General features: G+C 38.4%; 1 protein-coding gene across 1 annotated transcript; it reads left to right on the top strand.

The window, feature by feature from the left end:
- Positions 1 to 5,008: 5,008 nt before the first annotated feature.
- LOC137716460 (NDR1/HIN1-like protein 10) lies at positions 5,009 to 5,880 on the top strand. The gene has a single exon (XM_068455920.1). It carries the CDS (start codon positions 5,119 to 5,121, stop codon positions 5,722 to 5,724), a length of 606 nt encoding a protein of 201 aa, XP_068312021.1. The 5' UTR covers positions 5,009 to 5,118; the 3' UTR covers positions 5,725 to 5,880.
- Positions 5,881 to 12,891: the final 7,011 nt, after the last annotated feature.

Here is a 12,891-nt window from a genome sequence, read left to right as displayed (position 1 = left end):
GGATTTTAAGATGAATGATCTTGGGAAAACTCGACATTACCTTGACCTAAAGTTTCGAGCTAGTTCTAATGGTATTCTGGTCCACCAGTCGAACTAGACTCAAAAGGTGTTACGTCCGAATATACCTTAATCGCTTGTACGCTAGATGCAAATGAGACCTTTACGGAGGATATGGAGCATAAGGTTCCATATTGGAACGTGAGACAACCATGTCTAAGTATAATTGGCATTTGTTGTACTTAGCTCAATGCACTAGATTGGACATCTTATATGCTGATAATCTTTTGGCATAAAGCAGCACTGCGCCTACATGCCACCACCAAATTTGGTGTTAAAGATGTTTTTCCATTACTACGGATTTGGGCTTATCTATCTTTATGCATCTCATAATAGATCACACCCCCATTAATCTTCAGAATGATGCCTACATTGTGGGATTCACTGAATCTGATTATCTATCTGACCGCACAAGGTACGTTCTCGAATGGTTATGTCTTTACCGTTAAGGAACACCGCAATATCTTGGAGGTCAAGCAGATAGACCTTTAGTTACGAAACCTTTGAATCGTTCCAAGACTCACTATATCTCATCACATGAAATATATGGTTGAGAACTCTTGTTAAACATATTCAAACTCCCTGCGATTTTCATCCACCATTAAGTCCCAACAACAATCCATGAAGACAACGCCGTATATATCGACCAGATCATGATACATCCCAACAAGTCAACGCCAAGCATATTGTGTCTATATTAGCATGTGCAACAGAAGATTGAAGTTAAGTAGTCCGATCCCAGACAAACTTTCTGACGCCACTGTCGAAGTCTACCTTCCAGAAGCTTGTTCGAGGAATTGGTTTGCGTAACTTTCTCACTTGCGATGCTTGTAGTTTCGTTTGGAAGTATTGTCAAACTCAGGGGGAGTATCCAGAAATATACTCACTTAACCTTAATGTACTATTTTTTCCTGCGCTTAGGAGCATTTTTCCCATTGGGTTTTTGCTACCTGACTAGGTTTTGACGAGGCATCTATCTTGGGTTGGTCATACCCTTATGTACATTCTACTTGCGTCCCTAAGATATTTAGTTTTGACTTAATGCAACTACTCACTTTTCTCCTTTGACTATAGGCTTTTGTCCTATCTTAGGTTTTTTCATAGCGAGGTTTTGTGAGTTTTACCACCCATGAATTCTTCTATTTGTTTTGAGATTCATATTCATTAATTGTGCCAACTAGATGAGATGACTTCATCAACTGCCTCTACATTTGCCTGAAGATCTGATGCGTTATCTACTTGAGTATTTGCACAATCAAGGGGGAGTGATGTGGCATATGTTCTAATACATATTGTGATTGTGTAAATCCTAAGTAGAGATAGATTAGGAATCCTTTGGGATCTAGAAGATCCTTCCTAATAGACGTTGTATTACTTGGAGAGCAAGTTTTTCTCCTCCATATTACTATAAATATAGGCACAAGGACTAGGGAATTAACACATAATTCATCAAGTCTATTCTTCACCCCCTTTCTCTCCATGCCACACCCCTCAGTTAAATATAGGCCACAATATGAGGCTAAATCTTAATGTTTGACAAATAAATATATAAATTTTAGTATAAACATAACATTGGCATAGCCTAAGAGAATATCATATACCTCTTACATGTTTATATTCTCTCTTTTTATTCTTCATTTTGTAAGGGATCCCAAATTCATTAAATATTGGCATCATAAAACACTTTTCTTACAATGTTTTAGAGACAAATTATAAAAGACCACGATTAAAAAATTGTGTGATATGTATAACATGTCACATAAAATACTAGTCCATTGACTTTTTACAAAATTGTGTTCTCTTAATGTGTTCAACAAAATGCTTCAATGGCATCCTCTACCTTCTGTTGTACCTTTCAACAAACTCTTGGGTCAAGTAGCAAAGTTGAAACATTACTTGCAGCCATCTCTTTGTATAACCAAATCAGAAATGTTATGCAAAGAAATCTCTCCTCACATTGTTACATATAACTATTTGATTCATGGAGTTTGCAAATTCGGGGAGTGGAAAAAAGCGACGAGATTGTGGAATGAAATGGTGAGCAAAAATATCTTTCCTAATGTGCGCACTTTCAATGTGTTAGTTGATTCATTTTATAAAGAGGGGTTGGCTGGGGAAGCAAGAAGCATTGTTGAAACAATGATTCAAAGAATATTAAACCTGATAAGGTTACTTACAATTTGCTTAAGACGCTAGGCGCTAGTCGGGCGGCGGAGCGAGGTGGGGTCTAGGCAGGCACCTAGGCTGATTAGGTGGATTTAATTAAATCTATTATATTTCGTGTAAATAAGTGTTTGTTTATACTTAAAATATATATAATTTCATCATAAAATATGAAATAGAATGACATATATATTATTAGCTATTGGAACATAATGAAAACATGGGGAACAAGCATATAATGTGTGTTCATTTAAGTATTTAACAAGTCTATTACAATTTATTGGAAAAAAATAGAATGCAAAATGAAAATTATCTATTTTCTATCTAAGTGAATCGCAACTTAGGCGTGTCTGGGCATGCTAGGCGAGTGTCTAGCCGTGTGCCTTAGTAGGTCTAGGCGCCTTTTCTTAATTTTCAAACCTTAGGCATTAATCAGGGAGGTGGCCAACCGCCTAGCGCCTAGGCAGTGCTAGGCGGGGATTTTTAGAACAGTGTGGATGGTTACTGCTTGTGAGGAGAAATGGACGAGGCGAAAAAGGTTTTTAAAGTAATTCTTAGCAAGGCCTACATGGTTGCATGATTCTCATAGTTATAACATACTAATAAATGGCAATTGTAAGCATAAATGGACAGATGATACCTATATGCTTTTTCTGGAAATGCCTCGTAGAGGATTCGTTCCATATGTTGTTGGTTATAATACTCTTATGGATGGTGGGAAGAATTCAAGATGCACATAACTTGTTCTCTCAGATGCAAGCTTGTGACCAACTTCCTAATGTTCAAACTTACTGTTTAAATGGATGGCCTGTGTAAATACCAACAACTTTTTAAGGCATTGAAGTTGTTAAGAGAGATGAAAGTCAAGATTTTAATTGGATCCAGATATCCAGGGACAAAGCTAGAGATCTACATGAATTGGGGCATCCTCAAGCAACAAACTCACAAATTATAAAGTTCAAGAATGTACTAAACAAAACACTTATATATTAATCCATAAGTTTTTTCATATCCCTTGTCGTGCTTTCATGTTTTGAAAGCGTTGCATGACAACTTCATCACCACTACCATAAAAAAATGTCTCTCTCAATAAAAATAATCATGTTATCATTCATTCATTGATCTGTTATCTAATTTCTCAATCAATCTTCAGAAATTTCATGACCGAAAATGCTCTTTCAACGATAGCAATAGGACATGGAAGTTAATGCTAATATCATAAGCAACTCAAAGAGTACATTTTTTTTACAAAAAACTGAGTAGAGGCATCTGCCCCCGCTGGCCGTTGGGCTTAAGGTGGCTTCGTCCACACAGATATCGTGAGTTACAATATTCTTATTGAATGCTTGTTCATTGATAGGAAAGTTGAATTTACAAAGGATCTCTTTAGCAGTTTATCATTTTAAGGACTTCAGCCTTACGTCAGGACTTACAATATACGCATCAGTGGATTTTGTAACTGAGAGGTAACAACCGAAGTGGAAAAGTTGCTTAAAGAAACGAAAGAGAAAGGTTGTTCTCCAAATGGTTGGACCTATAACATAATTATCCAAGGGTTTATCAATAACAATGAGACATCAAGAGCAATGGAACTTGTTTAACAAATGGTGGAAAGGGGTTTCTGCCGATGTATCACCTATGAAATTGGTAGTTAGTTTATTGTGTAAAGAGGGGAGGAGGAATTAAATATATACTTAAATTTATTACAAGCAACATAAAAGGTTCTCTCATAAATAGTACATAGACATAGGTAACCATGACATCTAACTAGGTGACTCTCATGGTCTATTTGATCCACGAAGACAATCATTGTGTTGGAAAATATTAGTATTTAGGTTTATTTTAATGTCTGGTGTTTTAGGCTTTGCCCGTTCGTTTTAGGGTTTCATTTCCTTTCAGGTTAGTTTTCTATATATATGGTACTTTGTAACCCCATCTAATAACAAGTTAGACACAATGTAGTCCCTTCAATTTGTAGCCTCCTCTTTCTTTGTTTCTTCATTAATAAAAAAAATCTTCGTAGTTTGTTCGTATGCTCGTTAGCGTACTCTGATTTTCAACTTGGTATCAGAGCATGTTTGATCCTTCGAGATTTAATATGCTCTTGATAGGTGTAAATGTGTTTGTATTAGTTTTGTTTGTCTGTTTGCTAGGTATCAGTTTCGTATCAATTTGTCGATTGTTCGTCGTGTTTCGCTATTTATATTGTTCGTCATTTGTTCTTGTCCCATACTTTTGCACCTGGTTTGCATCCTGCACAACACCTCACACCGTTCTACACCGGATCGACTACACTCATGTTTTTTGACAAATTCCAGACCCGAGACCCACTCGGATCGAGTTCTTCTCTGCCTTGCACAACCACCATCTGAATCCCTGCACAAATCATACGCTACGTACTCTTATAACTTCGTCATCTTCCAAGTGTACAAATGTAGACTTGGATTCGTCATTAGTAGTTTTGTACACACCACTTGAAATAGAAGGGTCGATTATTAGTAGTTTTGTACACACTACTTTGATGTTATGACTTCGTCATCTTTTAAATGTTAACCAACATGCATCGATTTTAGCATCAACATACATATCAAAGTGTGTCACCAACCACCGCAAGGTTCTTTTTCCATCAATCCCGAGTCCGCAGCGTGGTAAATTGATATCATAGCTTGGGGAGTAGATATCCTTTAGCTTGTGGCCTAAGTTTGTTAATCTATGTTACTTTTTAATTTAAATGCCTTGTACAGGAGAAAGAAAATTCCTCAAACAAATTCCTTCCTTTAATCAAATTCCTGAACTACTTTATCAACACCGGTGCCAGTGAATTCCATTTCTCTTCCCCCACAAAACTGATAAGCCCCTCAACCAAATCCCTAATTCCCTACAAATCTTCAAACCCTAATGACCTACTCCAACGCCTACGCCGCACGCGCTACCTTCATCCGCCGCTTCGTCGGCGCCATGGTCGCCCTCTTCGTCATCGTCGGCTGCATCATGCTTGTGATCTGGCTTGTCCTCCGCCCCAAGCTCCCCGACTTCCGAGTCGACTCTCTCTCACTCACCAACTTCAACGTCTCCTCCTCCTCGCAGTCCTTGACCGGCACGTGGTCCGTCGGCTTCTCCGTCTACAACCCCAACAAGAAGCTCAGTATCCGATACGAGGAGGTCGAGTCCTCGATTTTTTACGGGAGGGGCCTCATATCGGACACTCGTTCCCAGCCGTTCGCTCAGGGGACGAAGGATCGCAATTTCATCAACGCCACCTTCTCGGCGGCGAATTCGTTCGTGGACGTGCCGGTGGTGCGCGGAATCGAGACGGACAGGGGGCGCGGGACCGTGAGCTTCAACATCAAGGTTTGGGCTAGGGTTGAGTTTCGGAATGGCGGGTGGAGGCTGAGGCGGCGGCTGCTTAGGGTTTTCTGCCGTGACGTGGCGGTTTCGGTTTCTTCCAATAGCGGGTCGGGTAAGCTCGCAGGTGGATCAAGAGATTGTCAGGTGTATGTTTGAAAACGGAGCGCTGCGTTCGGCGTTAATGGTATTTTTCTCTCACGTTTAAAGTTATTAAATTGTCAAATTTTAAGATCGAGAAATGTGGTCATGTATGATAACTAAGATGAGTGTACGAATTTAGGTTCAGCTGCTGTATATATTTTGACTTCAATTCTTTTCTTGTTTTTGCTTACGATGGTTAAAATTTCGATAGTTCTATCGACACCAAGTTTAGTTTTTGTCCTTTCAATTACTACATCTTGCCCGGATGTTGAGAAAATGGTGGTTGTCGATTTGTTTCGACTAGTTTAGATGAGTCATTAGGCGTATGAAGGTAGGTTGCCGAGCTGGTTTGATTGCTGCACTTGGATGATTAATTGTGTGGTGACATTTCACAAGGTAATTGTGGAGAGAGAGATGTAGCAGTTGGGGTTTTTACATAGAAGCAGGGTTATAACTCGCGTGATGACAGATGTTGATACAAGGGGATGTATCTCTGGTGTGTAAGCGGGGGATTCGCCCCTGAAGGGGGTCTGTGATACTAAGGTCAGTTATGGATGTCCTCTGTTTTGCTGTATTCATAACTGAGTAGAGCTCATTGCCTTTCTTTCTCCGTAATTGTCTTTTGATTCTCCAGTCCATATCTAGTGGAATTTAAGAGGCCAGCCGATCCCGTAGATTTATTCGAAATTGGGTTAAGGCAACCCTATCCAACTGAAACAAAGTTTCTTAAAACCCGTCTTGCTTGTTCTGTCTTGGTTGTCACCTGGCCATGAAAAGCAAGTTGGAGAAAGGGCTTGACGAGCTCTCTGTTAGGATTCGTGATGAGAATTGTGATCTTATAATTAAGCTGTGTGTGTATTCTTTTAAATAGAAGATTGACCGTGCCTCTTTTTGAAATCCTTGCAAATCAGTGTAGTTGTCGGTTTTTTTGTTTATAAAGTTCAGAATTTGGTGAAACTGTCGAGTCAATCCCTGAAGTGTGTCTACAGTAGCCCGATGTGGTTCGTTGTTTAAGTCAAGGATACACTAGGCTAAGTTACATTTTTGTTGCCATTTTAAACTTGAGTTTCCACTCCCTGGTTTGAATTTTGGAAATTTCAGCTCTTTAGTTTGCACTTCTTCCAATCCACACCGTGACTAATAACGTCCTTCTTCATTTCTGGCCTTTAAATCGAATAAATCGAGAATCAAAGGATCAAAATTATGGTTTAGGGCATAGAAGGGGTGAATATGGTGGTGTGGAGATCATTTCCGTTGCAGAATCTGTATCCTGGAAGCATCTCTGCTACTTTATTCATCGAATGTTGTTCGCTAGGCTTCCTTCGTATGCACTACAATGCCACTATCATCTTTTGATCTAAACCACATGTGGCATAATCTCCTGCTTCAATTTCCTTTCATGCTTTCAATTGATGCCAAGCACATGACAGAAATGTACATTTGAATAAGTTTAAGGATAATGCTATTCACACACTCATTCCTACACACGCTTGTTAATCTTTGCCATTGATCTTTTTCATTTGTTTGATTCGATGACCTAAAATTAATAGAGTGAGAAGTAAAAATGCGTGAGCAGATAGCACTACCCTAAGTTAATTTCGAACATTTTCTCGCGACTTATGGAGATGTCCAAAATCAACTAATGACGTGTTCTACTTTTGCAAGTGGATGTGCTAATATCACCCATCCTTCAATAAAAAGTGCCACATAATATTCTTACTTTTGAATGTGCCCATCTATCAACAAAAAGAAGCTGTGTGAAGCATTCACACATTGGTGGATTTGTTTCCTAGTCAAAATCAACAGTGGATCCACCTTTTGAGTTCCTATATAGAATCCTCACATTTGAAGATTTCTTTGAGGTGTTCAATGGGTCTCTGTATATTGGGATACTTTGAGGACTTCTAATCAAAACCATTGAAAGTTTTTTATCCCTGTATATAGGGACTATATAGTTATAGAGACTCCATGTAGGATCTCCATTGGAGATGCTCTCATCTCAACTTGATGGGTGCATATTTTCATATATTATTATCATAGATTTCCTTTGGATTTTGTCTATATGAATGGGTTAAATGCACAATGATAGGAGCATATTCATGCGACTTAATTAGCTTGTTCTCGTGCATTTATGTTGTGTTTACTTAGCTATTTTAGTGTTTAAGGCTACTTTTGTGTATTTTCATATTATAAGGCCAAAGTGTGCAAGAAGATGCAAATTGGAGTATTTTGGAGCGAAAGAGGAATGAATGAGTTGAAGATTTGAAGAAACGACGAATTCTTACTCCAACGATGAATTCTTACCAAAACGAGGAATCCTACTCAAACAAGGTTTCCTACTTGAATTAGGAAAGTTAACCCTAAGTTTCCCGTTTTGGTAATCTTTCCTAATCTAAACGTCCGTATTTTCTAGCCACTTTGTAAACCTTGTAGGTACTTTAGGACACAAAACGAAGGCCCTAGGCTCCTTATCCATCCTTGTCGTGCCCTTTTATTTTCTTCCATTCCCTTGCCGTGCAAGGGAGGGCAATTTTGTCCTAGGGTTGCACTTAAAACACATGCTTTTAAACCCTAGCCGCACCTTTATATTTATGTTTTAATTTCCTATTTTCGTAAGCCTTTGATTTAATTTTAAATAAGCTAGGGTTAGTTTTCTGAAATCATACATTTTCCTAACCCTAGCCTCACCATCCCATAATTTCCCACCCAGCCGTCACTCCCATATGGATTCAGCCATTCACCCTAATCCTTGCTCCCAAAAAAAAATACATCTTCACGCAGCCACCATTTCCTATTTTCTTCTAAGCCGTGCCCCCCCCATTGACCATTTCAACCTAATAAACCAAAAAGAAAATCTGCCGCAGCCACCATATCCCATTTATTTGATTCTTTCCACCCGTGCATTCCATAATCATTAAACCTAATGCTCCCAAAAATAACATGCTGCCGGGGCCTCCCATTTTATTATTGAACCCTTTTTCCCATTCCAATATTTTTTTTCAGCCACAAAAGAATCATTCCAGCCGCACTTTCTCCCCACCAATTCCAGCACCCATCCAACACAGCCGCACCTTTCCTCCACCCTCGCAGCCACCTTACACACCTTCCTCCATCACTCCACCACCTTGCCGCACCACCACACTTCCCTAAATCCATCCCCAATCCAAAATAATATCCAAATCATTCATTTAACCTCACTGCCGCAGCAAGGAGAAAAAGAAAGAGGACTTAGACGAGCAGAAATTCAAGTGGATTCGTTGGGCGTTCTAGGTGTAATCAATCCTTTATGCTTTATGTTTAAATTCAATTGTATTTCTCTTTTTGTGAACATGAGAGGCTAAACCCCTATTTAGCTAGGGGGTGATTCGAAACCATGTTTATGCTTGCAATATGATTTGATTACTTTTGGTTGGAATTTCATGTATTGTGGATTCAATTTGTTTAACTGCTTGATCGATAACTTATTTATGTATGTTTATTGAGAGTGCACGCTTAATTTTCATGCATGAATTTGACGCTAGAATATAAGTGAGTTTCACCTAATAGTTATGAACTTATATTCACAAGTAGTGGAGGTTGCTTATAAACAATCGCGTTAAATGAATTCTTGGCACTAGTTTCATGCTCATCATAGTAACGAATGCCTCGTCGACACTTATAGTTTTCATGATGCTTAATGATCTTTGATTGTATCTTTATTGTGCTTTTCACGTAAAGGACTTTTGGAGAATGTTTTGAATTGCGTTGCGCTAACCCATCCAATTCATTAACTTAAGGAAAACTTGACGGTTAATTTAAGCGGACCTAATTAACCCGGGGTGTTGAGTTTCATAATTTATCGAAAGACCAACTAAAAATCAAATTGTATGCAAGTGTAACATGTGTGGAGAAGAACCTTCTAGCTAGCATTCATCCATATTTTCATCACATTCATATTTACATTCTGCCTTTAAATTACAATCTGTGCATTTAGTTTAATTTCGTCAAAACCTCAATCCCCCTTTACTTTAGTGTCTAATTTAGTTAGAAAGTGTCTTAGTTTGTGTTTATAAGTGTTTGTATTCTTTGAGTCTTTTGATTTGTTTTAGTGTTTTATTGTTTAGTTTTGCATTCTTTGAGTCTAGTTTAGTGTTTTTAACGTTTGTTTTACGTTTTTTAGTCAGTTTCCAAGTGATTTAGTAATCCCTCCTAATCCCTGGTCTAGAACGATCCCTACTTGCATCTTTACTACAATTGTCAAAAGAGGGTTTTAACTTGTGTGCTTATTTAGTTTGCATCAAATTTTTGGCGCCGTTGCCAGGGATTAGCAACTTTGCTAATCCCTTGGTTCTTTTCTTTTTGGTTTAGTTGTTTCCGTTTTAGTTTCTAACTTAGTGTTGTTTTCTTTGTTTGTTATTACTTTTGATATTTGATTTAGTTCTCTTTCTTTGATTTTAGGTACTAGAGAAGTAAGATATGGATTTTGCTAGCATTCAAGCTCAATTGGCAAATCTTACTTCTCAATTGTCGCCGTATGCCGAAAGGACCACAATGCAGAGTGTCCCTACATTTGGTGCTGAGTGTCCCTACATTTGGTGCTTCATATAGGCAAGGATTTCAAGCCAAACAATGTCCACAAAGAGATTGGAGGGATCATTCGAACTCTATGTGGTGGGAAGCTCAACAAGTTCAACGTGAAGCATATTGGCAGCCATACGAGGAGTTCTATTCAAGACCTATGCAGCCACCACAACTTCATATGCAATATGCTCAATTAAATTCAAGTTCGTCAATAGATTATAATCAAATTCTTAATGAATTAAATTCTTTGGTGCAGGGGTCACAAAATCAAGCCAAGGAGGCTCAACAAGAAGCATATTGGCAACCATATGAGGAGTTCTATACAACACCTATGCAGCCACCACAACCTCCCCCACAACAATTCCAATCAAGTTCAAGTATGTCCATGGATAATGATAAAAATTTTCAATTACTAACCTTTTTGACGCAGGACGAACAAAATCAATACAAGAAGTTGGATAAATTGGAGGAGCAAATTGGGCAGATTATGGAGTTCATGAAACAAATTCAAGAGCAATGTGAACTCTCCAACTCAACTATTGAAAACTCGAAGGAAGATTTTGAAATCCATAATGCTATCACTTTGGGAAGTGCTATGGAGGTTGGAGTTGACCTAAAAATGTCCAAACATAGCCTAGAAGTGGATGAGGAGCTGCTAATTGAGGAGGAGGAAGAAGACATGCACACGGCAAGGGTAGAACAACCCTTGCCGCAGCCCCCTAAGCCCTCTAAACCACCCACCACAAGTAAGGACGTCCCAATTTCATGTTATTCTGATGTTATTCCACCCAATGTCCCTTTTCCTAGCAGGTTTTTGATTCCCAACCAAGAAGAGAGTAAAAAGGACATCGTGGAAGCCTTCCCAAAGGTGCAGAATGCTATTCCAATTCTTGGTGCAACACAGCAAGTTTTAGATGGTGTTGAATTCTTCAAAGGACTTTGTACACCAAGAAGAATGATTCAAGAGAAGGTAGTGGCTGGAGAAGATGTAGAAGGCATCAAAGAGGACATATTTGAAACCACAAAACCTAAAGAAGTTGAATTTGATGACATTGGACAAGTCATAACCATCACATGCAATCTGGCCAAGTCCAATATCCCTGAAACTTTCAAAGGAGTGGTGTTTGTCATTGAGTTCTTGTCGGACAAAACAAGTAAGTCATCTTCTCCAAATACCATTACATTTTATACTAACTGGCTGATTTTGATGAATCAGGCACCTACACTAGAATTCAAACCAATGCCGGTTCACTTCAAGTATCACCTTCCATTCAAGGATCCATTCTATGCCGTGAGCCCTAGTGGAGATTAAAAGAAGGTTTCGTCCGGCTGGAAGACGTTAAAGCAAGCGCTACTTGGGAGGCAACCCATGCAATCAACAAAGGACGAACTTGGGAATCGCTCCACACTCAAATTTGCGTCCCTAAACCCTTTCCTTTGTTGCTTATTTTATGTTATGTGTAATGTGATCAATTGTGGCTAAAACATTGAGAACAATGTTTAGTTTAAGTGTGGGGAGGGGGGGGGGGGTAACATTCTGTTTTGAGATATTTTTGCATGAAATTCGTAGGGTTTTACCACCTAACATGTCTAAACTTGTTTCCCACTGTTTTTAAGTGTTTTTAAGCTATTTTAGAGTGTTTTAGAGTATGTTGACTTAAAAATCCGAAAATCCCATAAAAATTTGAAAAATTGCTTTGAAAAACCCAAAAAGAGTTGTTTTTGTGTGTTTGTTTGTGTCGTAGGTTACCTTCCAACACAATGATGAGGATTTGGTTTTTAATTGCATGATGGTTAAAGAAAGTTACAAACATGGATGGACGTTTGATATACTCTTTGGTTTATGCTTGTTTGTAGTTATAGTTTACGAATTCACATGTAATCACAAATGATAAAAATAAGTTTTTGTAACATGCTTGAAGGAATGAACTCAAACTAACGCTACGTCCCTATGAGACTTGAGCCTAAACGTTTATTTGGAGAGTAATAATCTGTGCATTATTGTTTTCTAAAGTCGTTGCATGATCTCATTATTCATTGCTTGGTTACTACTTAGAAGGCGTTTTATCACTTAGTTCCAAATGCTAGAACTCATGCCCATTTCATTCAAAGCATGTCATTGATTTGCATAACACATATTCAAGATAAAGTTGTTTAGTGACCACTATCAAAGCCAATTAGCCATGTGTCCTTAACTCATTTTGTGTTTAAGTTTAACCCCTTTGAGCCGTGTTAGCCCATTTTCTTTGTTAACCCATATCATCCTCACCTAGCCTAGATTAGGACCATCCGTACCCTTGTTCTTGAAGCATAGTAAGCATGAATGAATTCCTTTTGATTATGGTGTTGCAGAAAATAAGTGTGGGGGAAGGATTATTGATGTGAGTTATGTGCCATAGGCACGGCTAGTGGAAAAAGAAAAAAAAAAGAAAAAGAAAGAAAAAAAAAAAAAGAAGTGAAAAAGAGTTAAAAAGTATTGGTTGTTGAAGTAAGGGCCCAAAACAATGAATTAGGCCCTAAGAGTTGTTTGAATCTTCCCTATTTGTCTAAAAGTTGATTTCTGCATTCTAAGTGAATTCTAAGTCTCAATTTCATTACTTTGCTTGCTATTGCTTAAAGAAC

This window comes from Pyrus communis, chromosome 14 (assembly GCF_963583255.1).
Source record: "Pyrus communis chromosome 14, drPyrComm1.1, whole genome shotgun sequence".
NCBI classification, from domain to species: domain Eukaryota; kingdom Viridiplantae; phylum Streptophyta; class Magnoliopsida; order Rosales; family Rosaceae; genus Pyrus; species Pyrus communis.
This window is presented reverse-complemented; position numbering and strand designations above follow the sequence as displayed.